Source organism: Scyliorhinus torazame, chromosome 6 (genome assembly GCF_047496885.1).
Source record: "Scyliorhinus torazame isolate Kashiwa2021f chromosome 6, sScyTor2.1, whole genome shotgun sequence".
NCBI lineage: Eukaryota > Metazoa > Chordata > Chondrichthyes > Carcharhiniformes > Scyliorhinidae > Scyliorhinus > Scyliorhinus torazame.
Window position 1 is genome coordinate 265,046,154 of NC_092712.1, and position 26,467 is coordinate 265,072,620.

General features: G+C 48.0%; 1 protein-coding gene across 1 annotated transcript in view; it reads left to right on the forward strand.

Moving 5' to 3' along the window:
• scgn (secretagogin, EF-hand calcium binding protein) overlaps positions 1-26,467 on the forward strand; it is a 122,356-nt gene that overhangs the window by 70,715 nt on the left and 25,174 nt on the right. The window contains exons 5-7 of the mRNA XM_072509652.1: positions 12,712-12,768; positions 14,572-14,649; positions 16,714-16,769. Coding sequence (XP_072365753.1) covers positions 12,712-12,768; positions 14,572-14,649; positions 16,714-16,769 — 191 coding nt within the window. The remainder of the gene's footprint in view (positions 1-12,711; positions 12,769-14,571; positions 14,650-16,713; positions 16,770-26,467) is intronic.

A 26,467-nucleotide genomic window follows, 5' to 3' on the forward strand; every position in this document is an offset into this window, starting at 1 on the left:
GATTACCGCTCGGAGAGTAGTAGAGGAGTTAACCAAATTCTTTGCTAGATATGGCTAACCAAAGGAGATGCAATCAGACCAAGAGTCAAATTTCATGTCAGGACTATTCAAAGAGGTATTGAATAGCCTGGAGATCAAACAGTTCAGATCATCAGCCTATCATCCAGAATCCCAGGGAGCACTAGAGCGGTGGTACCAAACTGAAAAATCTAATGAGAGCTAAGACTACCCTCATGATTGGGACAAAGGGATTCCATTTTATTATTTGCAATTAGGGATTCCCCAAATGAGTATCAAATTTAGTCCTTTTGAACTGGTCTACAGGCATGAGGTCAGAGGACCATTAAAATTATTTAATGAAAAGTTACCAAATACAAAGTCAGAGATTACATTTTAGACTACTCAAACTTCAGGAAACGACGGAATCGGCCTGTGAGGTGGCGAGAAAACATTTAAAGATAGCACAGCAGGGAATAAAAGCAAAGGCTGATAGGAAGGCCCAGACTCGTAGTTGTACAACAGAAGAGAGAGTGCTTGTGTTATTGCCTGTGTCAGGCTATCCCTTGAAAGCTAGATTCAGTGGGCCTTATCACATTGAAAGGAAACTGAACGAGGTAAACTACCTGGTACACATCCAAGATAGACACAAATCACACAGTGTGTCATGTGAACATGTTAAAAAAGCATGAGGCTGTGTTTTCTTTAATGATCTTTGTTATACAAAGAACAAAATAGCACAGGATTGTCACAAGTAGGCTTACATTAACACTGCAATGAAGTTACTGTGAAAACCCCCTCACCACATTCCAGCGCCTGTTTGGGTACACTGAAGGAGAATTCAGAATGTCCAATTCACCTAACAGCACGTCTTTATTATTATTATTATTATCAATAAATATTGTCAATAGCAATTTCTGGCCTAAAGTTTTTAGTCTCACAATAGATGGTCAGTCATAGAATTATTCAACACTGAGTCAAGAAGCAGGGGAAGATAAGGGGTAAAATCCTGATAGCGAGTTATGGTAACCCTATAATTCATTTGGACAATGAGGAAGTACTGGACATTTTAAACTGGTGGTTAAGTCATCTCCCAGGTAAGAGCCGGAATGAACTGACAGAGTTACTGCAGTACTTTAAATGTATTTGTGGGAATAAACTAGGGAGAACCGGGTTCACAACGCATGACGTAGATATGGGGTAACCGTTCCAATTAAACAACATCCATATAGGTTAAGTCCAGCTGAGTTATCACAAGTACAGAAGGAAATTGATTACATGCTACAGAATGACATCATTGAATTGAGTTCTAGTGATTGGAGCTTGTCTATCATCATGGCACCAAAACTGAATGGAATCCAGAGTCTGTGCATGGACTACAGGCGGGTAAATGCAGTAGCATTTAGTCTTCTCATTTGGAAGACTGCATTGAAAGCATTGAACAGTCGAAATGCACCACCAAAATAGACGCCTTTTCAACCTTACCCCTCTCCTGAGGTGTGGTGATCCTCAGGTTAAATCACCACCAGTCAGCTCTCCCCCTCAAGGGGAAAGCAGCCTCTTGTCATCTGGGACTATGGCGACTTTACTTTAATTGACTGCGTAGGGCAGTTTCCGAGAACACAAAGTGGGAATCAATATGTGCTAACTATCGTGGATATATCCAGCTGATTCTCTGAACCCATAAGTACGATTACCGCTCGGAGAGTAGTAGAGGAGTTAACCAAATTCTTTGCTAGATATGGCTAACCAAAGGAGATGCAATCAGACCAAGAGTCAAATTTCATGTCAGGACTATTCAAAGAGGTATTGAATAGCCTGGAGATCAAACAGTTCAGATCATCAGCCTATCATCCAGAATCCCAGGGAGCACTAGAGCGGTGGTACCAAACTGAAAAAAATATATATTTTTAAAATTTAGAGTACCCAATTAATTTTCCATTAAGGGGCAATTTAGGGTGGCCAATCCACCTAGCCTGCACATCTTTAGTTTGTGGGGGTGAAACCCACGCAAGCACAGAGAGAACGTGCAAACTCCACACGGACAGTGACCCAGAGCCAGGATTGAACCTGGGACCTCAGCACCGTGAGGCAACAGGGCTAACCCACTACGCCACCGTGCAGCCCCAAACTGAAAAATCTAATGACAGCTAAGACTACCCTCATGATTGGGACAAAGGGATTCCATTTTATTAGTTGCAATTAGGGATTCACCAAATGAGTATCAGATTTAGTCCTTTTGAACTGGTCTACAGGCATGAGGTCAGAGGACCATTAAAATTAATTAATGAAAAGTTACCAAATACAAAGTCAGAGATTACTTTTTTAGACTACGTCTCAAATTTCAGGAAACGACTGAATCGGCCTGTGAGGTGGCGAGAAAACATTTAAAGATAGCACAGCAGGGAATAAAAGCAAAGGCTGATGGGAAGGCCCAGACTCGTAGTTGCACAACTGAAGAGAGAGTGCTTGTGTTATTGCCTGTGTCAGGCGATCCCTTGAAAGCTAGATTCAGTGGGCCTTATCACATTGAAAGGAAACTGAACGAGGTAAACTACCTGGTACGCATCCAAGATAGACACAAATTACACAGTGTGTCATGTGAACATGTTAAAAAAGCATGAGGCTGTGTTTTCTTCAATAATCTTTCGTGTCACAAGTTGGCTTACATTAACACTGCAATGAAGTTACTGTGAAAACCCCCTAGTCACCACATTCCAGCGCCTGTTCGGGTACACGGCAGGAGAATTCAGAATGTCCAATTCACCTAACAGCACGTCTTTATTATTATTATTATTATCAATAAATATTGTCAATAGCAATTTATGGCCTAAAGTTTTTAGCCTCACAATAGATGGTCAGTCATAGAATCATTCAACACTGAGTAAAGAAGCAGGGGAAGCTAAGGGGTAAAATCCTGATAGCGAGTTATGGTGACCCTATAATTCATTTGGACAATGAGGAAGTACTGGGCATTTTAAACCGGTTGTTAAGTCATCTCCCAGGTAAGAGCCGGAATTAACTGACAAGAGTTACTGCAGTACTTTAAATGTATTTGTGGGAATAAACTAGGGAGAACCGGGTTCACAACGTATGACGTAGATATGGGATCACCGTTCCAATTAAACAACATCCATATAGGTTAGGTCCAGCTGAGTTATCCCAAGTACAGAAGGAAATTGATTACATGCTACAGAATGCCATTATTGAATTGAGTTCTAGTGATTGGAGCTTGTCTATCATCATGGCACCAAAACTGAATGGAATCCAGAGTCTGTGCATGGACTACAGGCGGGTAAATGCCATAGCCAAGAGGGATTTGTTTTCTACTCCACATTTGGTAGACTGCATGTAAAGCATTGAACAGTCGAAATGCACCACCAAAATAGACGCCTTTTTAACCTTACCCCTTGTGGTCGTCACCACTGATGTATTATACTGTATATATATATATATATATATATATGTTTTACGGTAAGGTCCCTGTACTACAGGTATGGGGGGGTAGATCCCTGCCTGCTGGTTTCACCCAGTAGGTGGAGTATAAATATGTGTGCTCTCCGAACAGCAGCCATTTCATCAGCTGCTGTAGGAGGCCACACATCTCTGTGTAATAAAGCCTCGATTACATTCTACTCTCGTCTCGTCGTAATTGATAGCGCATCAATTTATTACACAGAGATTTTTCAGAGATGGATCTCCGCATCAAGCCGGATCTGCTGACGAAATGCCTGCAGCTGCATCCTCAAGCAGACAAGTCCAAAAAAGACTTCGAACATTGGCTAGCCTGTTTTGAGGCTTACATTGGGTCTGCGCCAGACCCAATCACAGAAGCACAGAAGCTCCAGATTCTGTACACGCGGCTGAGCTCCAACATTTTCCCCCTCGTCCAGGACGCGCCGACTTACGCAAAAGCCATGGCGCTACTGAAGGAAAATTACGCTCAGCGGACCAACAAATCTACGCCAGGCATCTCCTATTCACGCGGCGCCAACTTCCCGGTGAGTCTGTGGAAGATTCCTGGCGTGCCCTGCTCGCCCTAGTGAGAGACTGTGACTGCCAGGCCGTTTCGGCCACTGAACACTCGAACCTGCTGGTGAGAGATGCGTTCGTTACGGGCATAGGGTCTGACTTCATTCGCCAGCGCCTCTTAGAAGGGGCCACGCTTGACCTCACGGCGACCACAAAACTAGCGCTCTCGCTTACGGTCGCATCACGCAACATTCAGTCCTCTGCCCCCGACCGCGCGGCTCACCCCCCCCTATGCATCATGGACTCCGCCGACGGCCACCCCATCATGGACCCCATCAGCGACAGCCCCCAGCCAACTCTACGCCTGCGCCGCGCGGCAGCCAACTAACCCCAGGGGACCAAAATGCTACTTCTGTGGACAGTCAAAACACCCCCGGTAGTGCTGCCCGGCGCGGAGTGCCCTCTGCAAGGCCTGTGGCAAGAAGGGACATTTCGCTGCAGTGTGCCAGGCCCGCTCAATCGCCGCTATTGTCCCGGCACACCCCATGTGCGGCCAGTGGGCGCCGCCATATTCCCCTCCTCGGACCACGTGCGGCCAGTGCGCACTGCCATCTTGCTCTACTCACAGCACGTGCGGCCTGTGGGCGCCGCCATCTTGCCTCCCCCAGGCCACGTGCGGCCCGTGGGCGCTGCCATCTTATCCGCATCAGGTCCCCTGCCCGTCGGGCACCTCATCAGGCCGTTCAACACCTGCAACCGTCGCCGACCCCCTACCGCCTCAGTCACGATTGACCAGTCTCGACCGCACAACCTCACGACTGCTTTGACAAAGGTGAAGGTCGACGGGCACGAGATCTCATGCCTTCTGGACTCGGGGAGCACTGAGAGTTTCATCCACCCAGATACGGTAAGGCGCTGCTCCCTCGAGGTACACCCCGCTAACCAGTGAATCTCCCTGGCCTCCGGATCCCACTCCGTGGCGATCCGGGGGTACTGCATCGCCACCCTCACCGTCCAGGGTGTGGAGTTCAGCGACTTCCGCCACTACGTCCTCCCCAACCTCTCCGCTGCCTTGCTACTTGGCCTGGACTTCCAGTGCAACCTCCAGAGCCTAACCCTGAAATTTGGCGGGCCCTTACCACCCCTTATCGTTTGAGGCCTCGCGACCCTTAAGGTCGACCCGCCTTCCCTTTTGCAAACCTAACCCTGGATTGCAAACCCGTTGCCACCAAGAGCAGACGGTACAGCACACAGGACAGGACCTTCATCAGGTCTCAGGTCCAGTGGCTGCTACGGGAAGGTATCATCGAGGCCAGCAACAGCCCATGGAGAGCCCAAGTGGTAGTGGTGAAAATCGGGGAGAAAAACAGGATGGCCATTGACTACAGTCAGACCATCAACCGGTACACGCAGCTCGACACGTACCCCCTCCCACGCATATCTGATATGGTCAATCAGATTGCACAATACCGGGTCTTCTCGACAGTAGACCTGAAATCTGCCTACCACCAGCTCCCCATCCACAAGGGGAACCGCCCATACACTGCTTTTGAAGCAGACGGCCGCCTTTACCACTTTCTTGGGGTTCCCTTCAGCATCACCAACGGGGTCTCAGTCTTCCAACGGGAGATGGACTGAATGGTTGACCGGTACAGACTGCGGGCCACCTTCCTGTACCTGGACAACGTCACCATTTGCGGCCACGACCAGCAGGACCACGACGCTAACCTTTCCAAATTTATCCACACCGCCACTCTCCTCAACCTAACCTACAACAAGGAGAAGTGCGTGTTCAGCACGAACCGACTAGCCATCCTCGACTATGTGGTCCAGAACAGAGTTCTGGGGCCCGATCCCGATCACATGCGCCCCGTCATGGAACTCCCCCTCCCCCACTGCTCCAATGCCCTCAAACGATGCCTGGGGTTCTTTTTGTATTACGCCCAGTGGGTCCCAAACTATGCGGACAAGGCCCGCCCACTCATTCAATCCACCGTTTTCCCACTGGCGGCCAGGGCTCATCAGGCCTTCGACCGTATCAAGGCCGACATCGCCAAGGCCGCGATGCACGCGGTCGACGAGACACTCCCCTTCCAAGTCGAGAGCGGTGCATCAGACGTTGCTCTGGCCGCCACCCTCAACCAGGCAGGCAGGTCCGTGGCATTCTTTTCCCGCACCCGCCATGCCTCCGAAATTCGGCACTCCTCCGTCGAAAAGGAGGCTCAAGCCATCGTTGAAGCTGTGCCGCATTGGAGGCATTACCTGGCCGGCAGGAGATTCACTCTCCTCACTGACCAACAGATCAAAAACGATAAAATCTTGAGGTGGACGATCGAGCTCTCCACCTACAACTACGAGATTTTGTATCGCCCCGGTAAGCTCAACGAGCCCCCCGATGCCCTATCCCGAGGTACATGTGCCAGCGCACAGGTGGACTGACTCCGGACCCTGCACAACAATCTCTGTCACCCAGGAGTCACCCGTTTTTACCGCTTCGTTAAGGCCCGCAATCTGCCCTACTCCATCGAGGAAGTCAGGGCTATCACCAGAGACTGCCAGTCTGCGCGGAGTGTAAACCGCACTTCTACCGGCCAGATCGTGCGCTCCTGGTGAAGGCCTACCGCCCCTTTGAACCCCTCAGCATGGACTTCAAAGGGCCCTTCCCCTCCACCGACCATAACACGTATTTCCTCAGTGTAGTCGACGAATATTCCCGATCTCCCTTTGCTGTCCCATGCCCTGATATGACGTCTGCCACCGTCATCAAAGCCCTCAACACCATCTTCGCCATGTTCGGTTTCCCAGCCTACGTCCACAGCGACCCGGGATCCTCATTTATGAGCGATGAGCTGCGCCAGTTCCTGCTCTACAGGGGCATTGCCTCGAGCAGGACAACCAGCTACAACCCCCGGGGAAACGGGTAAGTGGAGCGGGAGAATGGGACGGTCTGGAAGGCCATCCAGCTGGCCGTACGGTCCAAAAGTCTCCCGGCCTCCCGCTGGCAGGAGGTCCTCCCCGACGCACTCCACTCCATTCGGTCGCTCCTGTGCACCGCGACTAACGAAACCCCCCATGAATGTCTCTTTCCCCTGGAAGTCCACCTCCGGGGTTTCGCTCCCAATGTGGCTGGCAGCTCCAGGACCCGTTCTCCTCCGTAGATACGTGCAACTCCACAAGGCGGCCCCGTTGTTTGAGAGGGTACGGCTACTCCACGCCAACCCATAGTAGGCTTACGTAGCGTACCCCGATGGCCGCCCAGACACAGTCTCCCTCAGGGACCTGGCACCAGCTGGTTCCACACACACACACACCCTGCCCCGGCGCCACACTCCCCTCCCCCGGCGCACCCCACCGCAGCCCCCGCTCCCACCCGGGGATGAAGAGGATTTCGACACGCTCCCAGGGTCACCGAAGACCAAGCCGACGCCTGAGTCGCCACCTGCACTGCGACAGATCAAGGCACCGGATCACCTAAATTTGTAATATTCTCTGCGATTTTTAAAAGCAACTTGTCTGTATTTCGTTCTCCACCACCTCCGCTGGACTCATTTTTAACAGGGGTGAATGTCGTAGTCACCACTGATGTATTATACTGTAAATATATGGGTTTTACGGTAAGGCCCCTGTACTACAGGTACGGGGGTAGATCCCTGTCTGCTGGTTCCACCCAGTAGGCGGAGTATAAATATGTGTGCTCTCCGAACAGCAGCCATTTCGTCAGCTGCTGTAGGAGGCCACACATCTCTGTGTAATAAAGCCTCGATTACATTCTACTCTCGTCTCGTCGTAATTGATAGCGCATCACCCCTCTCCTGAGGTGTGGTGATCCTCAGGTTAAATCACTGCCAGTCAGCTGGGCTCTCCTCCTCAGAGGGGAAAGCAGCCTATCGTCCTATGGGTCTTTGGCGACTTTGCCTTTACCTTTACTGGCAAACATCTTTGACTGAGAGGGCAAAGGAGATCTCCGCTTTTGAGACACCACAAGGAGTTTATCAATTCAAAGTTATGCTGTTCAGGGTGATGAACGCCCCACAAATTCTCAGAAGCTCTCAAGCAGAATGATTCGAGGACTGAGCCACCATGCTGTATACATTGATGACTTAGTAGTGTTCAGCCAGAGTTGGGAAAAGCATCTACACCAGGTAAAGGAACTGTTTGACCACTTAGAAGAAGCCAATCGTGAATGTATCTAGCGAAAAGTGAATTTGCTAAGGGCCAAAGTTCATACGTGGGACACACACTGAGACATGGTTAAATCGCCCCACGAGATGCTAAAACACAGGCCATTTGAGACTTCCCAGGACCCAAGATATAAAAGAGATTTTAAAATTTCTGGACATGAGCGGATTCTACCGTAAGTTTGTGCCAGACTTTAGTAAGAACTCACAGAGCTCTGAAAGAAGAAGAAGCACTTGATGTAGAACTGCCAAACAGCATTTAACCGGTGAAAAACCATGTTGACGACAAACTCAATGTTCGCAGCACCCAATTATGACAAGCGGTCATAATGGCGGCGGACACGAGTGACATTGGTGTAGGAGCCGTGCTACTGCAAGAAAAAGAACTTGGCCTTGAGAAGCCGGTTGTATATTTCTCAAGGAAATTAAATTGTCATCAGCAGAAGTATTCGACATTGAAAAAGAGACTTTAGCCTGGTCCAACATTTTAACAGTCATGTTGCCAGCAACCCAGCAGAGACAATCATATATATTCGGACCACAACCGTTTCAAATTTCAGGAAAGATTTTGAGATTGGTACACCGATGGAGTGCTATTGCAACCATTTAACTGAAAAATCTTGATGTGGAAGGTGCTCAGGGAGCCCGGCGAACCATGTCCATATGTTTTGGTCATGCCCGGCACTGGAGGGGTTCTGGAGAGGAGTGGCGGGAGCAATATCTCAGGTGGTGAAAGTCCAGGTCAAGCCAAGCTGGGGGCTAGCAATATTTGGAGTAGTGGACGAACCGGGAGTGCAGGAGGCGAAAGAGGCCGGCATTCTGGCCTTTGCGTCCCTAGTAGCCCGGCGAAGGATCTTGCTAATGTGGAAGGAGGCGCAGCCCCCCAGCCTGGAGGCCTGGATAAATCATATGGCTGGGTTCATAAAGTTGGAGAGGATTAAGTTCGCCTTGAGAGGGTCTGCGCAGGGGTTCTACAGGCGGTGGCAACCGTTCCTAGACTATCTCGCGGAGCGTTAGAGGAAGGTCGGTCAGCAGCAGCAGCAACCTTGGGGGGGGGGGGGGGTGGAGGGGACGACTTGGGAGGGGGGGGGTGGAAAGGGGGGACTGCCTGGGAGGGTGGATGAGCAAGAGATAACATGAAGGGTTGGGGAAACTGGCACGTACGGGTGTGGGCCAGTGTACAAAGCTGTGTAAGTATATCATTTTGCCATGTATATATCTTGCTCTCCGCGATTTCTCGTTTTTTTTTTGTTACGAGGGGCGGGGGTTATTGTTTGTAAGGGAGAAAAATTGTGTTAAAAAACTTTAATAAATATATATTTTTTTAAAACTGAAAAATCTTTCATGTGGCCAAGAGAGAAAACATCATTGCGACGTTTTATCCAGCCAAATAAAAGAAACGTTTAGGAACAGTGGGTGTAAGTTCTGTGGAGTATCTTCTATCTTAATGCATGCTGTTTGTAATGTTTTATAAGATAGAATTAATAAGAAATGAGTGAGAAATTAAACGTCTTTCAAATTAAGACATTTCATTTTTTTAAAAGGGGGGGATGTGTCATGGATTTGCCTCGTAACAGCAGTGAAACAAATTTAACAAGGCATGATAGGATGCGATCTGCCCAGCAACTGGTAGAAATCTGCCTGACGACAGCAGTAGCCACCATTCAAAAGGCATGTTAAGGTGCAACTTTCCTAGTAATGAAATTTGTAGGCATCTAGACAGAATCAGGTTAATCTTCCTATTAGTGGAAACAACTAACCTAGATGACTGAGAGATCAGTGGAGGTATACACATGCTAGTTTCTAGAGTCATGGAATTTGAGAGAGGCAGACAGTCAAATGCCCAGAATGAAGACTCAAAAGGGGGAAATGGTATAATTGCCAGCACCCTCAGAAGCAGGGGGGCCAGTTTGCACCGAACATCCTGAGAAACCATCCATAACTCACAGCCAAGAAGCAAGGTATACATCTAAATCTTAGAACCGTGCATAAAGCTTCATAAAGGCAGTGTAAATATATTTGCTGGATCAGGAAAAGATGTTCCCCAGCCTTGATCATCAGTCCTGTATTGTGTGGGAAGTATAAGGTGGATTTGATTTATAGATTTATTTAATTTGGATGTCATTTGGTGAACGGGGACGTCTTAAGGAATTCAGGGATCGTAGCTATACATACATGGATACATAGAAGATAGGAGCAGGAGGCCCTTCGAGCCTGCTCCACCATTCATCACGATCATGATTGATCATCCAACTCAATAGCCTAATCCTACTTTCTCCCCATAGCCTTTGATCCCATTCTCCCCAAGTGCTATATCCAGCCGCATCTTGAATATATTCAAAGTTTTAGCATCAACTACTCCCTGTGGTAATGAATTCCACAGGTTCACCACTCTTTGTGTGAGGAAGTGTCTCCTTATCTCTGTCCAAAATGGTTTACCCTGAATCCTCGGGCTGTGACCCCTGGTTTTGGACACACCCATCATTGGTAACATCTTCCCTGCATCTACCCTGTCTAGTCCTGTTAGAATGTTCTAAGTCTCTATGAGATCCCCCCTCATTCTTCTGAACTCCAGCGAGAACAATCCCAACCTAGTCAATCTCTCCTCATATGACAGTCTCGCCATCCCTGGAATCAGTCTGGTCAACCTTCGCTGCACTCCCTCGAGAGCAAGAACAACCTTCCTCCGAGAAGGAGACCAAAACTGCACACACTACTCCAAGTGTGGCCTCACCAAGGCACTGTGCAATTGCAGCAACACATCCCTGCTTCTATACTCAAAACCTCTTGCAATGAAGGCCAATGTACCATTCGCTTTCTTTACCGTCTTTATTTTGGAACAAGGGATAAATTCTACATAAATTATGTGTGTGTTTAGTGATTCATATGCTTAGTGGCCTTAGGGTATTGTAGTTCTGTGTGTGTGAATTGTCTTTTCTTTAATTTAATAAATGGTCTTTAATAATTGTTACAAGGTGACTGGCTGGTTATTCTTACTGGGGTTTCATGTGAACCCCACACCATTCCAAAAACAAAACTATAGGCGAGATTCTCCGATATTGAGGCCAAGTGTTCGCGCCATTGCGTTTCACGACGGTGCGAACAGGGCCCGGGCACGACCTATTCTGGCCCCCACAGGCTCCAGCCGCGCCAACCCGCGCATGCGCAGTTGGGGCAGCTCAATCGTAGGCATACGCAGTTGGGCCGCGCCATCCTGCGCATGCGCGGGAAACTTCTTAATGCGCGCCAGCCCCAACCCAACATGGGGTTGGTGTTCAGGGGCCGGCCGCGCAAGGAAGTAGGCCCGGGAAGGTAGAGGCTGGCCCGCCGATTGGTGGGCCCCGATCGTGGGCCAGACCCCATCGGAGCCCCCCCCCCCCCCCCCCCCCCCCCAGCATTTCCACAAAGTTCCCGCCGGCAGCGACCAGGGGTGAACGGCACCGACAGAACTTGTCATTTTTTTCGCCGGACGCTCGGCCCATCCGACCCGGAGAATCGCCGCTGACCGTTTGCAGCGATTTTCCGAGTGGCCTGGCGCGATTCTCACGGTGCTGGTTTCAGGGGGGGTGGGAGAATCGTGTCGGGCGGCGTAGCGTGACTCGCGTGGCGCCCCGGCGATTCTCCGACCCGGCGTGGGGGGGGGGGAGAATACCGCCCTATACATCCCCATGAACCGGTGTTTCAAGTTGGGATACCCTTGCGGATGCCATCAGCATGGTTTGGGACAATTACTCAGCCCAATGATTGTAGCAGTTCACAAGGGCATTTCACCACCATCTTCTCCAGGATTGTTAAGGATGGCCATTAAATGCTAGCTTTGCCACTGGTGCCTGGATCCCATGAATGATTTTTAAAAAAAGTCTCATGGCAGTCTTCAAAAAAGAGGAGGGGGCCTCCAATATTAATCCCTCAAGCACCACCACATGATTATTATGACATTCTTGATGGGAAATTGCTGTGCACAACCTGGCTGCCGTTTTGCTACATTACAACAGTGAGCAATACTTTATTAGATTTGTGATGTCCTGAGGTCATAAAAGGCATTATATAAAGGTAAATCTTTTCTTTCACTATCCTACCAGGAATAGCACAAACTGCACTATGGTACCTGAAATTGTACTGGAGAAATATAGGAGGACAAAGCAAAGTCACTAAACGCAGATTCCGAGTTCTGCCTAATTGAAAAAAATCCAAACAACTGAAATTATTTTCAAGAGTGGTCTGCCGACCCTTATTCAAAGTTACTCAGTTTAAATTTCTCCGTTCATTCAATTTGTTTTGACAGTGAAGAATCACTTTGTTGTTCTCATTATTTTTCTTGGCTCAAGTTATTAAATTTTAGCACTGAATTATTTCATGTTATCAGGAATTGGCCATATGATTTCAGTCATATTTATGATGAGTCTTGAAACCATTGATAGTTGCGCTGGCAGTTGGGGAATCACTAAGATACAATCACACTGGAAGCCAGTCTTTTATGGATGATAAATGTGTCCAGTAGTCTTATAAATCTGGATAGTGCTGGAATTTCCACGTGCTTAATTCCTCTCTCCTCCTTTTTCAGATCTGGCGTAAATATGATGCAGATAGCAGTGGATACATTTCAGCCACTGAACTTCGAGTAAGTCACATGTCAAGAGAAAACACTAGGCTTATTCAAATAATAGTCATAATATCTGGGAAATTCTTCCCTCTGGCAGTCATTTTCCCTGAATTGGCTAATTAGTGGCAGGAGGGTGGGCTTTTGAAACCTGAGGACTAATGGGAAGCTTTCCAAGGAGTGGACACCTGCACTTAAAGTGAGAGAGAGTGAGATACCCTCTCTGCGCATTTAACAAATTTCAAATTAAAAATGGAAAGATGACCTCGGCAGCTGGGCTATCATTGTTGGGGAGAGACGGTGGCTAGGCAGGAAACAGAGAGGACCTCGGAACCTGCCCAAGAGTGCTGTGTCTGCTGCTGGGAGGCACCTTCCAGACAGCTCCTCACGTTTCTGACGTGTTTGAAGGTCTGCAGGCCATCTGTTTACATTTAGATTAGATTCTGTAATTGGGCAGCATTTGCTGAACAACCCCGAATTACCTTAACCACCTAACTCGCAGTGTAGCTTGGTTACCCTTGCGAGACATATGCAGGGACCTATCCTCGACACAAAAGGAATATGTCCAGACTTTGCATCTTTTTTACATAACCAAATGCATCGGGGACAATAGTTCCCTGGTGCATTTGCCATGGTATTTGACATCTTTGGACTGTGGGAGGAAACCGGAGCACTCAGAGGAAACCCACGCAGACATGGGGAGAACGTGCAGACTCTGCACAGACAGTGACCCAAGCCAGAAATTGAACCTGGGACCCTGGAGCTGTGAAGCAATAGGAAACAACAGTCAAGGGCTCATCCAGGGACTTTAATCCGGGCCCTCTCGCAAGCTCCTGGACTCAAATACCCAAAGCAAGAATTGTACCCCTACACCAACGGGGCACCACCTTTATGGTCAATGTGTCGGATTTATATTCAACACGTAGGGTTTATAGGGCGGAATTTTCCAACCCTTTACTTCAGTGGGATCTTCTGGTCCTGCCAAAGCCTACCCCTCCCCCAATGGCGGGACGGGTGAGCCACATAAAACGCTGTGGATAACGATGGGACCGGAAGACCCCGACGGTATCCGATGGTGAGCTGCCTCCGCTGCCTGGAAACACAAAATCCCATCCATATTCAATTTGTAAGGTTCATGGTCAATGCATAGTATTTCCTATTAACACTTGGAGTTCATAGTCAGTCCATGGGGTATGCAGTCAGTGCGTAAGTGCTACAAGTCAGTGTGCAAGGTTTATGATCAGACCAGATGTGTGAGTGAGTGCATATAGTTTATAAAGCAACACAGCTACATTATACAAAACCCAAAGAGTAACATCAGCAGAACAGTCTCTCTTTTTAATGGGTTTTGAAAATATTCTTATTTATTAAGTAATGAACCAATTCATCTTATCTTTGATGTTTAACAGACTTCCTCAGTTGGGCTCATGTCCAGAACTTGCAAGCACATGGTAATTTAATCTAACAGGAATGATATATAAGCCCAACCTACAACAGAATTCACTATACATTTTTAATTTGCTGATTATTAAACAACTGAATTATATCTTTTTGGCTTTTGTTATCAACAAGATTAATTAAATCTGCTATAATTTGTTAATTCAACTATAAACTGCATTGACAATTTAACAGACGCATTGACAAGACAAAGGATGCACTGGCTTGTAAGTGATACTACCTGGCGACAAAACAACATTTTGCATCTACCAGAGTGGAAATTGCTTTTCTTTGCTCCATTGGTTATTGAAAGACAATATTTCAGGGCATAAAGAGCCATGTGTGTTAGAGAATTAACTTTTGCTTGATCCCTTTTGTAATAAACAGAACTTCCTGAGAGACCTGTTCCTTCAACATAAAAGAGTTATTTCAGCCGACAAGCTGGATGAGTATACTGACACTATGGTGAGCATCTTTGTGATCTCTTACAAACTCCACCTATTCTACACAAGGCCATTTGTTATTTTTTTTAAACCTGTCTTCACTTAAATGTGAGCAACACAATTCACAACCCACTTACCCCATAGTTACTGCTTACGCCTCGACCCAAACGTTTTATCTGCAGCCAATTTCCTGGATGTGTCTTGACTGTTCAATTCGGTGTAATTCTAACCAGGTTGGACATTATTGTTTATTTTCATTTGATATAGTGGGTATGCTGGGATGGATTTGAAGATCACACCTATAGATTCGCACTCAACTGGTAATGAATGTCAGCATAGGTTTTTAGAGTGGAAGAGATGTCCTCCTGCAGTGACACGTTGGGGGATGCTGGCAACTAAAATCAAATTCAATTCTTCAATTCTTTTTGCACCAAATACTTTGTGATAATATTTCAAGTTTGGTGTGGATGTACAATGGCAGTACAATAACTGATCACTGTCTGTTATACAGTCTGCCCAGTTTTCCTTGTTATTGGAGCCATAAACAGACAGCATTTATAAGGGAACTGGTTATTGCCAGTTTCCATTTCATCCAATTTAATAATTATTCCCTAATTCTCACCAAACTTAATCCCTTTTATGGTGCTCTATGCTACAAGAGAGAGGGAAGACAGGTCGCTTCCTCTAGAAATTCCATTTTTGAGCAGAATATTGAGCGTCTGAAATAAAAACAAAAAATGCTGGATAAACTCAGCAGGCCTGGCAGCATCTGTGTGTAACACTATTAACGTTTCAAGTCTAAATGACCCTTTCTACAGTTAGATGGGTCGTTTTAGCAGCGATTGCCATTCAAGCAATAATCATGCATTGCACAATAACATCTACAGCAGATAATTCAGTCACATTTTGCCATTTACAATATAGCTTTATTAATACCTTTAATCATGGTTATAATTGACATTGCTATCAAAGCATTTGCAAAACATTTATGAAAGGGTTAAAGGTCTGTAACAGGATTAGTTTTAGAAAGTTAAATCTGAGCATAATTTAATAATAGTAATAATATTTATTGTCACAAGTAGGCTTACATTAACACTGCAATGAAGTTACTGTGAAAAGCCCCGAGTTGCCACATTCCAGCACCTGTTCGGGTACACAGAGGGAGAATTCAGAATGTCCAAATTACCTAACAGTACTTTTACACCTTAAACAAAGGCCCAAACAGTCCCAATTCACGGTACGATTGGTTGAACTTGTTCTCACATCATCACTTCATTCAAATAAAAGGTGTTATTGTGAAAACCAGCATGGTCCTGATTCCGGGATTGTTGCCCCTGTTACCATTTCCAGCAATGTACTGTCAGTATGGGATGGGAGTTTGGGTAGCAAGCCTGCACACAACTCTTCCACCCTTGAAGGCTCCAATGTGGGAGGGTAAGGGATAAGGGCTGGAGAGCTTAGAAGAAATGATTACAATTGGGCCTATGTCCCAATAAATGGAGACAGACCTACTTATTATCCTCCCCCCTCCATTGCCACCTGGACCTGCCACTGAGAAGCTCTCTAGCCTATTCCTGCCTCCCTGAAATGAAAATAGACTGGGCAGGCTGTTTCAGGTTAGAGATAAGATCATGAGGTCAGGAAAATATCTTAACTCACAATACCCATCTCCTTGAAGAAACCTCGACCCAGAGTGTATGGTCACCGTCACTGTATATTGAGCACGAACATAGTTCCCAGCCTAGCGCAGGAATGTTGATACCCTAACGTAAGTCTACTAGCACAGCACTGAGGTAGCACAACTACTGAAATATTGAGGTGTAGGTGGGGGGAAAGCTGAGAATATCTTGTAATATATGAATCAAATTAATCTGCATTGCCAGCTAGGCAGTTCTACAGCTTATGTTATTTCATGATTTCAGGACTCCAGGATATAACATTTAAATTCTTACTATAATGCTCCTTTTTGACCATTTTATCTTGTTTTGGTGAGATATTAAAGTAATGTAACAGTATGCACTGCTTACATCTGGAACAACATCCTATGGACTGGTCACTTACTAAAACCTACCACTGTTTATTTCAGATGAAATTCTTTGATAAAAACAAAGATGGCCGCCTGGACCTCAATGACTTGGCAAGGTTAGATACTTACCATACTCAGCACAAAATCATTTCCAAGAGATTGTTTTTCATGGAGTTAATGATTGAAAGCCTTATAAATGGGTTGAGTTAAGTTTCCTCCTTATGCTGCTTCTGTGTTCTGTTTTGTTATGCTCTTGACGTAGCATAAGCTGTTTCCTTGATGTGCACTCTGACAAAGGAAGGTTCAGACTTGGAGATAGCTTTAACACGTTTATTAAACTATTAACAATTCTCCTACTTGGATTCGACTCTACTGTTAATCCTTCTATAGCTACTCAGACTGATGAACCAGTCTACTACAATCCACGTGGTGGGTGTGATGTGTTGAATCAACCCTGTGTGCTCACTGGAAAGAGGAAGATCTTGTGTGCTGTGTCCTTTTATATGGGTTGGTGTAATGCCCTCCTGTGGTCGTGTCACCTGTGTGTGTGTCGTGAATGCCCATTGGTCGTGTCCTATCTTACTGACCTATTGGTTGATTGTTTGTGTGTCATATCTCTGGTGCTCCCTCTAGTGTCTAGCTAGTCTACGTGTACTTACATTAACCGCTTGGGTATTTACAGGAATGCATATCACCACATGTTCAGTGTAAAGTAAACCTGGACGGTCTTAATCTGGTTCTAATATACAAGTCCAAAGGGGTAAAAGAAAAGCCTCTATTGCAGTGCAAACTAAATCGATTCCTGTTTTTATGACTTTGAGCCATTCTCAAAAGGTTCTTGTGCAGCAGATTATGGTCTTAGAAGACACTTTTTAAAAATGTTTTAGCCTTGGCAAACCTGCCCCAGCCCTCATGGAACGTGAATAATATCGAGGCCTTAGAAACATGAGCAGACCATTCAGCCCCTTGAATGTGATCGTGTCTTATCGGTGCCTCAGTTCATTTACCCATCATTAATCCACCTGACCAAATAAAAATCTGGCAATCTAAATCATAAAAATGTTAATTATTCGGGGATATCCGGTGAAGGAGGGGGCTCATCATTCACCAACAGCAGGAACTCCCAGTCCACCCGCAGGTAATGGCCATTTGGGTTGCTTGCCGCTGGGCCGCTGTGGAAGCCACTGCAACGGGGGCACCTTTGGCGGGACCAGAAGATCCCGTTGGCGGAAAGGGCTGGAAAATCCAACCCAGAGTGCTTTGCAGCCAGCAGTCTTTGACAATTTATGGAAACTATTCCAACCCAGTAAGAGAAACAGATTCCTTCCTCTTTATCCCCGTTCTCTCCCTCATGTCTCCCAATAAACTATCAACTCATGTCACAGGATTACCTCCACTTCTGTGAACATTTATGTTTGTTATAAACAAACCTTTTAAAAGTATTCTGACAAAATCCAAAGACACTCCCCTTTCTACCATATTTAGGACCTTACAGAAAATTCATTGAGCATATTCATTCCTAAATCTATGTTGACTCTTTTTAATCAGCTGACAGTTTCAAAAAAATTAATTTAGAGTATCCAATTATTTTTCTCCAATTAAGGGCCAATTTAGTGTGGCCAATCCACCTACCCTGCAAATCTTTTGGGTTGTGGGGCTGAGACCCACGCAGAGACGGGGAGAATGTGCAAATTCCACACAGGCAGTGATCCAGGGCCGGATCGAACCTGGGTTATCGGTGCTGTGAGGCAGCAGTGCGAACCACTGTGCCACCCTATCTGCACACAGCTGTTCAAGTAGTCAGTTGCTCTGTGACTGGTAATAGATTCCAGTAACTTCTATGAAACTGATATGTTTGTAGTTTCCTGGTCCTTTCTTCCTTTCCTTCCTTCCTTCCTTCCTTTCTTCCTTCCTTTCCCTTCCTTCCTTATTTCCTTCCTTTCCCTTCCTTCCTGATGCTCGATCAATAACTCCTGACGCGAGATTGGAGACAATTGAAGGCTTTATTGTACTACATGTTTCCCCCAGCAGCGCAGGTACAGAATGCAGCTGCTGGGGAGACACAGGCTCTTATACTCCGCCTTACTGGGCGGAACCAGCAGGCAGGCTTCACCAATGAAATAGCAGTCTCAGGTACCTCCCACACCAATGGTCTTACAGCATTATTCAGGGTACCGTAATATCCCAAATACCGACTACCACATTCACCCCCTGTTAAAAAAAAGAGTCCGGCGGGGGTGGTGGTTTTGCGTTATACAGTGGTGGAGGTGTAGGTTATGGTGGTACCCGGTATACATTAGCACAGTGTTTTGCCTCGTTACATGTCGCAACTATTTACAGTAATTATTTACAGTCAGAATGAAGCAATTAGTTGATCGGGGGCCCTGGTCGTCCTCTGTGATCGTCGTAGCTTCGGCGGTGATGCAGGCGCCGGCTCGGGCATCCGTGGCTCCGGGAGCGTGGCTTTGGCTTCTTCAGCAGCTTCATCACCCCTAGATGGGACCAGTGGAAGGATCGATCCACCTGGGAAGGGGGTGGCTGTGGGGTGCACCGGTGGGAGGAAGGGTGGGGTCGGTGGTGGAGGTGTGGGTGGGGATCTAGCGGCGCCAGGTCCCGTAGGGAGACCGTATCCTGTCGGCCGTCGGGGTACGCCACATAGGCGTACTGAGGGTTAGCGTGAAGGAGGTGGACCCTCTTGACCAATGGGTCCAACATGTGTGCCCGTACGTGTTTGCGGAGCAGGATGTGTCCAGGAGCTGCCATCCAGGTTGGGAGCGAGGTCCCGAAGGAGGATTTCCTAGGGAAGACAAGGAGACGTTCGTGAGGGGTTTGGTTGGTCGTAGTACACGGCAGTGATTGGATGGAGTGGAGAGCATCCGGGAGGACCTCCTGCTAGCGGGAGACTGGGAGATTCCTGGACCGTAGGGCCAGTAGGACGGTCTTCCAGACCGTTCAGTTCTCCCTCTCCACCTGCCCGTTTCCCCGGGGGTTGTAACTGGTCGTCTGCTCGAGGCGATGCCCTTGCTGAGCAGGAATTGACGCAGTTCGTCGCTCATGAAGGAGGACCCCCTATCGCTGTGTATGTAGGCGGGGAAACCGAACAGCGTAAAGATACTGTGGAGGGCTTTTATGATGGTGCCTGCGGTCATGTCGGGGCAGGGGATGGCGAATGGGAACCTGGAGTACTCGTCAATCACGTTCAGGAAGTAAGTGTTGCGGTCGGTGGAGGGGAGGGGCCCTTCGAAGTCTGACTGAGGCGTTCAAAGGGGCGGGAAGCCTTTATCAGATGTGCTTTCTGTGGCCTGTAGAAGTGCGGCTTGCACTCCGCCCAGATTTGGCAATTCCTAGTGGCGGTCCTGACATCCTCGATGAAGTAGGGCAGGTTACGCAGGTTGCGGGTCTTAATGAGATGGAAGAATCGAGTGACCCCCGGGTGGCAGAGGTCCTCGTGGAGGGCCCGGAGGCGGTCCACTTGTGCGTTGGCACATGTGCCGCGGGATAGGGCATCAGGAGGCTCGTTTAGCTTCCCGGGACGATACAAGATCTCGTAGTTGTAGGTGGAGAGCTCGATCCTCCACCGTTAGAGCTTATCGTTCTTTATCTTGCCCCGCTGTGCATTATCGAACATGAAAGCAACCGACCGTTGGTCAGTGAGGAGAGAATCTCCTGCCGGCCAGGTAATGCCTCCAATGCCGCACAGCTTCTACTATGGCCTGGGCCTCCTTTTCAACTGAGGAATGGCAGATTTCTGAAGCATGGAGGGTGAATGAGAAGAAGGCCACTGGTCTGCCCTCTTGGTTGAGGGTGGCCACCAGAGCTACGTTAGATGCGTCGCTCTCGACTTGGAAGGGGAGGGATTCGTCGGTTGCGTGCATCGTGGCCTTTGCGATGTCCGCTTTGATGCGGCTGAAGGCCTGGCGAGCCTCTGCCGACAGGGGAAAAACTGTGGATTGAATTAGTGGGTGGGCCTTGTCTGCATAGTTGGGACCCACTGGGCATAATACGAAAAAAATCCCAGGCAGCTTTTCAGGGCCTTGGAGCAGTGGGGGAGGGGGAACTCCATGAGGCATGTTTTCGGCCTATAACTCCATCATGCACCAGGTAGCCGAGGATGGCTAGACGGTCGGTGCTGAACACGCATTTGTTCTTGTTATATGTTAGGTTAAGGATTTTTGCGGTATGGACAAATTTTCGGAGGTTGGTGTCGTGGTCCTGCTCGTCATGGCCGCAGATGGTGATGTTATCGAGGTATGGAAACCTGGCCCGCAAACAGTACCGGTCAACCATTCGGTCCATCTCCCGTTGGAAGACCGAGACTCAATTTGTGACACCGAAGGGAACCCTTAGGAAGTGGTAGAGCCGCCCATCTGCTTCGAATGCAGTGTATTTGCGGTCGCTAGGGCGGATGGGGAGCTGGTGGTAGGCGGATTTTAGATCCACCGTGGAAACGACCTTGTATTGTGCAATCTGATTGACCAGATCAGATATACGGGGGAGAGGGTACGCATCGGTCTGACTATAATCGATGACCATCCTATTTCTCCCCAGTCTTTACAACCACTACTTGAGCTCTCCAGGGACTGTTGCTAGCCTCAATAATACCTTTCTTCAGTAACCGCTGGACTTCCGACCTAATGAAGGTCCGGTCCTGGGAACTGTACCGTCTGCTCCTGGTGACAATGGGTTTGCAATCCGGGGTGAGGTTCGCAAACAGGGAAGGCGGAACGAACTTCAGGGTCGCGAGGCTGCAGACAGTGAGGGGGGTATAGGGCCGCCAAATTTAAAAGTTAAGCTCTGGAGGTTACATTGGAAGTCTAACCCTAGGAGCGTGGCAGCACAGAGGTGAGGAAGGACGTAGAGCCGGTAATTTATAAACTCCCTTCCCTGGACCGTGAGATTCGCTATGCAGAACCCTTTGATCTCTACCGAGTGAGACCCGGCGGCCAGGGAGATTTTTTATTAACTGGGTGGATGGGAAGAGAACAGCGCCTTACCATATTGGGGTGTATGAAGCTCTCTGTGCTCGCGGAGTCGATCAGGCAGGATGTTTTATGCCTGTTGATGAGCATTGTCGTCACAGTCGAGAGCGTTCGGGGCCAAGACTGGTCCAGGGTCACCGAGGCAAGTCGTGGCAAAATTTGGATGTTTTCCTCGGGCGGTGTGTGGTCATCCGAGCCGGGGTCCTGAGAGTCCAGCCAAGATGCCGGTGCCCACTGGTCGCACATGGCTGGAGGTGTACAAGATGGCGGCACCCATCCATCGTACGTGGTCCCCGGGGAACAAGATGGCGGCGCCCGGAGGCCGCACGTGGCCCTGGAGAAGGAAGATGGCGGCGCCCGCTGGCCGCACGTGTCTCGTGGAGAGAGTTGTGGTGGCAATCCCAGTTCGCCCGCGGCGACCGCCCGGGCCTGGCATACTGCCAGGAAATGGCCCTTTTTGCCGCACCCTTTGAAGATGGATGAGCGGGCCGGACAGCGCTGCCGGGGATGCTTGGCTTGCCCGCACAAATAACAGCGGGGCCCCCCGGGGTTGCCTGGCAGTCTCGCAGCACAAGCTTGTGGGGCGATGGGGGATGCATCGGAGTCGACCGTGGGGGGGTTCCACGCTGCCCAAGGGGCTGCTGCGCGGTCAGGGACGTATGCGTGGGTGTTTCGGGAGGCCACATCCACGGAGCCAGCAAGGGCCCGTGCCTCCTTCAGGCCTAGTGACTCTCCAGCAATCGCTGGCAGATTTGGGAGGACAGCATACCTGCAACGAATGTGTCCCGGATCAAAAGTCTGTGTGGTCGCTGGTCGAAACGTGCGGGCAGTCACAGTTCCTACCTAACACCAGGAGCGCACGGTAGAATTCCTTCAGCGATTCCCCGGGGATTTGTCGCCTCGTCGCTAGCAGATGTCGGGCGTAGACCTGGTTTACAAGGCGAATATAGTGTCCTTTCAGCAGGGTCATTGTGGTCTCGAAATCGTTCGCATCCTTGATGAGGGTGTAGATCTCTGGGCTCACACTCGAGTGGAGAACTTGCAGTTTCTGGTCCTCGGTAGGTTCAGTTGTGGCCGTCCTGAGGTACCCTTTAAAGCACGCCAGCCAGTGTTTGAAGGTTGCCGCTGAGTTGGGGGCTGAGTTGCAGACACTCCGGCTTGATTCAGAGCTCCATTCTTTAAAATCTAGTGCAATAAATTGATGCTCGATCAATAACTCCTGAGACGAGATTGGAGACAATTGAAAGCTTTATTGCACTAGATGTTTCCCCCAGCAGCGCAGGTACAGAATGCAGCTGCTGGGGAGACACAGGCTCTTATACTCCGCCTTACTGGGCGGAGGCAGCAGGCAGGCTTCACCAATGAATTGCAGTCTCGGGTACCTCCCACACCAATGGTCTTACAGCATTATTCAGGGTACCGTAATACCCTTAATACCGACTACCACACTTCCTTTCCTTCCTTCCTCTCCTTTCCTTCCTTCCTTCCTTCCTTTGAGTCCTTCCTTCCTTTCCTTTCATTTCTTCCTTTCTTCCTTTCTTTCCTTTCCTTCCTTTCCTTCCTGCCGTTCTTTCCTTCCCTTCCTTCCTTTCCTTCCATTCCTTCCTTTCCTTCCTTTCCTTCCTTCCCTTTCTTCCCTTTCCTTTCCTTCATTTCCTTCCTTTCCTTCCTTCCTATCCTCTCTTCCTTTCCTTCCTTCCTTTCCTTCCTTCTTTTCTTTCCTTCCCTTCCTTCCCTTCCTTCCTTTCCTTCCTTTCCTTCCTTCCTTCCATTCCTTTCCTTTCCTTTCCTTTCCTTCCTTCCTTCCTTTCTTTCCTTCCCTTCCTTCCTTTCCTTCCCTTCCTTCCTTTCCTTCCCTTCCCTTCCCTTCCTTCCTTTCTTTCCTTTCCTTCCTTCTTTTCCTTTCCTTCCTTCCTTTCCTTCCTTCCTTTCCTTCCTTCCTTCCTTCCTTCCTTTCCTTTCCTTTCCTTTCTTTCCTTCCCTTCATTCTTTTCCGTCCTTCCTTCCTACCTTTCTTTCCTTCTTTCCTTTCCTTCATTCCTTTCCTTCCTTTCCTTCCTTCCTTCCTTTTATTCCTTCCTATCCTTCCTTCCTGCCTTTCCTTCCTTCCTTTCTTTCCTTCCCGTCCTTCCTTTCCGTCCTTCCTTTCCTTCCTTCCTTCCTTTCATTCCTTCCTTCCTTCCTTCCTTCCTTTCCTTCCTTCCATCCTTTCCTTCCTTCCTTTCCTGCCTTCCTTTCCTTCCTTCCTTTCCTTCCTTCCTTCCTTTCCTTCCTTCCTTTCTTCCCTTCCCTTCCTTCCTTTCCGTCCTTCCTTTCCTTCCTTCCTTCCTTTTCTTCCTTCCATCCTTTCCTTCCTTCCTTTCCTGCCTTCCTTTCCTTCCTTCCTTTCTTTCCTTCCCTTCCTTTCCTTCCTTTCCTTTCCTTTCCTTTCCTTCCTTTCCGTCCTTCCTTTCCTTCCTTCCTTTTCTTCCTTCCATCCTTTCCTTCCTTCCTTTCCTTCCTTCCTTTCTTTCCTTCCCGTCCTTCCTTTCCGTCCTTCCTTTCCTTCCTTCCTTTCCTTCCTTTCCTGCCTTCCTTTCCTTCCTTCCTTTCCTGCCTTCCTTTCCTTCCTTCCTTTCCTTCCTTCCTTCCTTCCTTTCCTTCCTTCCTTTCTTTCCTTTCCTTTCCTTCCTTTCCGTCCTTCCTTTCCTTTCTTTCCTTTCCTTTCCTTCCTTTCCGTCCTTCCTTTCCTTTCTTCCTTTTCTTTCTTCCATCCTTTCCTTCCTTCCTTTCCTGCCTTCCTTTCCTTCCTTCCTTTCTTTCCTTCCCTTCCTTTCCTTCCTTTCTTTCCTTTCCTTCCTTCCTTTCCTTCCTTCCTTTCCTTCCTTCCTTTCTTTCCTTCCTTCCTTTCCTTTCCTTCCTTCCTTCCTTTCTTTCCTTCCTTCCTTCCTTCCTTCCTTCCTTCCTTTCCTTTCTTTCCTTCCCTTCCTTTCCTTTCCTTTCCTTTCCTTCCTTTCTTCCCTTCCCTTCCCTTCCCTTCCCTTCCTTCCTTCCTTTCCTTTCCTTTCCTTCCTTTCCTTCCTTTCTTTCCTTCCTTTCCTTCCTTCCTTTTGTTCCTTCCCTTCCTTTCTTTCTTTCCCTTCCTTCCTTTTCTTCCTTCCTTTCTTTCCTTTCCTTTCCTTCCTTCCTTTCCTTTCCTTCCTTTCCTTCCTTTCCTTTCCTTCCTTCCTTTCCTGCCTTCCTTTCCTTCCTTCCTTTCTTTCCTTCCCTTCCTTTCCTTCCTTTCTTTCCTTTCCTTTCCTTCCTTCCTTTCCTTCCTTCCTTTCTTTCTTTCTTTCTTTCCTTCCTTCCTTCCTTCCCTCCCTTCCTTCCTTTCCTTCCTTCCTTTCTTTCCTTCCTTCCTTCCTTTCCTTTCCTTCCTTCCTTCCTTTCTTTCCTTCCTTCCTTTCCTTTCTTTCCTTCCCTTCCTTTCCTTTCCTTTCCTTCCTTTCTTCCCTTCCCTTCCTTCCTTCCTTCCTTTCCTTTCCTTCCTTCCTTTCCTTCCTTTCTTTCCTTCCCTTCCTTCCTTCCTTTATTTCTTTCATTCCTTCCTTTCCTTCCTTCCTTTTGTTCCTTCCCTTCCTTTCTTTCTTTCCCTTCCTTCCTTTTCTTCCTTCCTTTCTTTCCTTTCCTTTCCTTCCTTCCTTTCCTTTCCTTCCTTTCCTTTCCTTCCTTCCTTTCATTCCTTCCTTTCCTTCCTTCCTTTCCTTCCTTCCCTTCCTTCCTTTCTTTCCTTCCCTTCCTTCCTTTCCTTCCTTCCTTCCTTTCCTTCCTTTCTTCCTTCCTTTCCTTCCCTTCCCTTCCTTCCTTCCTTTCCTTCCTTTCCTTCCCTTCCCTTCCCTTCCCTTCCTTCCCTTCCCTTCCCTTCCCTTCCCTTCCTTTCCTTCCTTTCCTTCCTTCCTTTCCTCCTTTCCTCCTCCCTTCCCTTTGAAAATAATAATTAATGCAAGGCCATAATTTTGCCATCCTGAACTCGGGAGGTTTGCAGAGGATTGGAGATCAGCAAACATTACATCTTGTAACCACAGGCCAGTCAGCTTAACTCCGGCAGTGAGGAAATATCTAGAAACAATAATTTGGGACAAAATTAATAGTCACATGACAAATATGGATTGATTAAAGAAACCCGGTATGAATTTCTAAAAGGAAAACTTGATGGAGTTTTTTGAAGAGGTAATAGAGAGGGTTGATGAGGGTGATGCTGTTGATGTGGTGTACATGGACTTGCAAAAGGCATTTGATACAGAGCTGCACAACAGATGTGTGAGAAGAGTTGTAGTTCATAGAATAAAAGGATTAGAATAACTTGGAAACAGAATTAGCTGAATGACTGGAAAAGTTTGGCATGGTGGCACAGTGGTTAGCAGTGATGTCTCATAGCGCTAGAGACTTGGGTTCAATTCCGACCTTGGGTGACTGTGTGGAGTTTGCACATTCTCCTGGTGTCTGTGTGGGTTTCCTCCGGGTGCTCTGGAGTTTCCTCCCACGGTCCAAAGGTATGCAGGTCAGGTGGACTGGCTATACTAAATTGCCCCTTAGCATCCAAAGGTTAGTTGGGGTTACGGGATAGGGCGGGGGAGTGGGCCTAGGGCATAGATAGGGTCAGTGCAGACTCGATGGGCCAAATGGCCTCCTGCACTGTAGAATTTTTATATTTCTATGGGGAGTAGTGATTAATGCATGTCCGTCTGGCTGGAGGCTGGTTTGTGGTGGAGTTCTCCAGGGGTCTGTATTGGGACTCTTGCTTTTCCCGACATATATTAATGGGTCATAACTTCCTGGGAATGGCAATCAGTGGCAGAATGCCATTCCGTGCT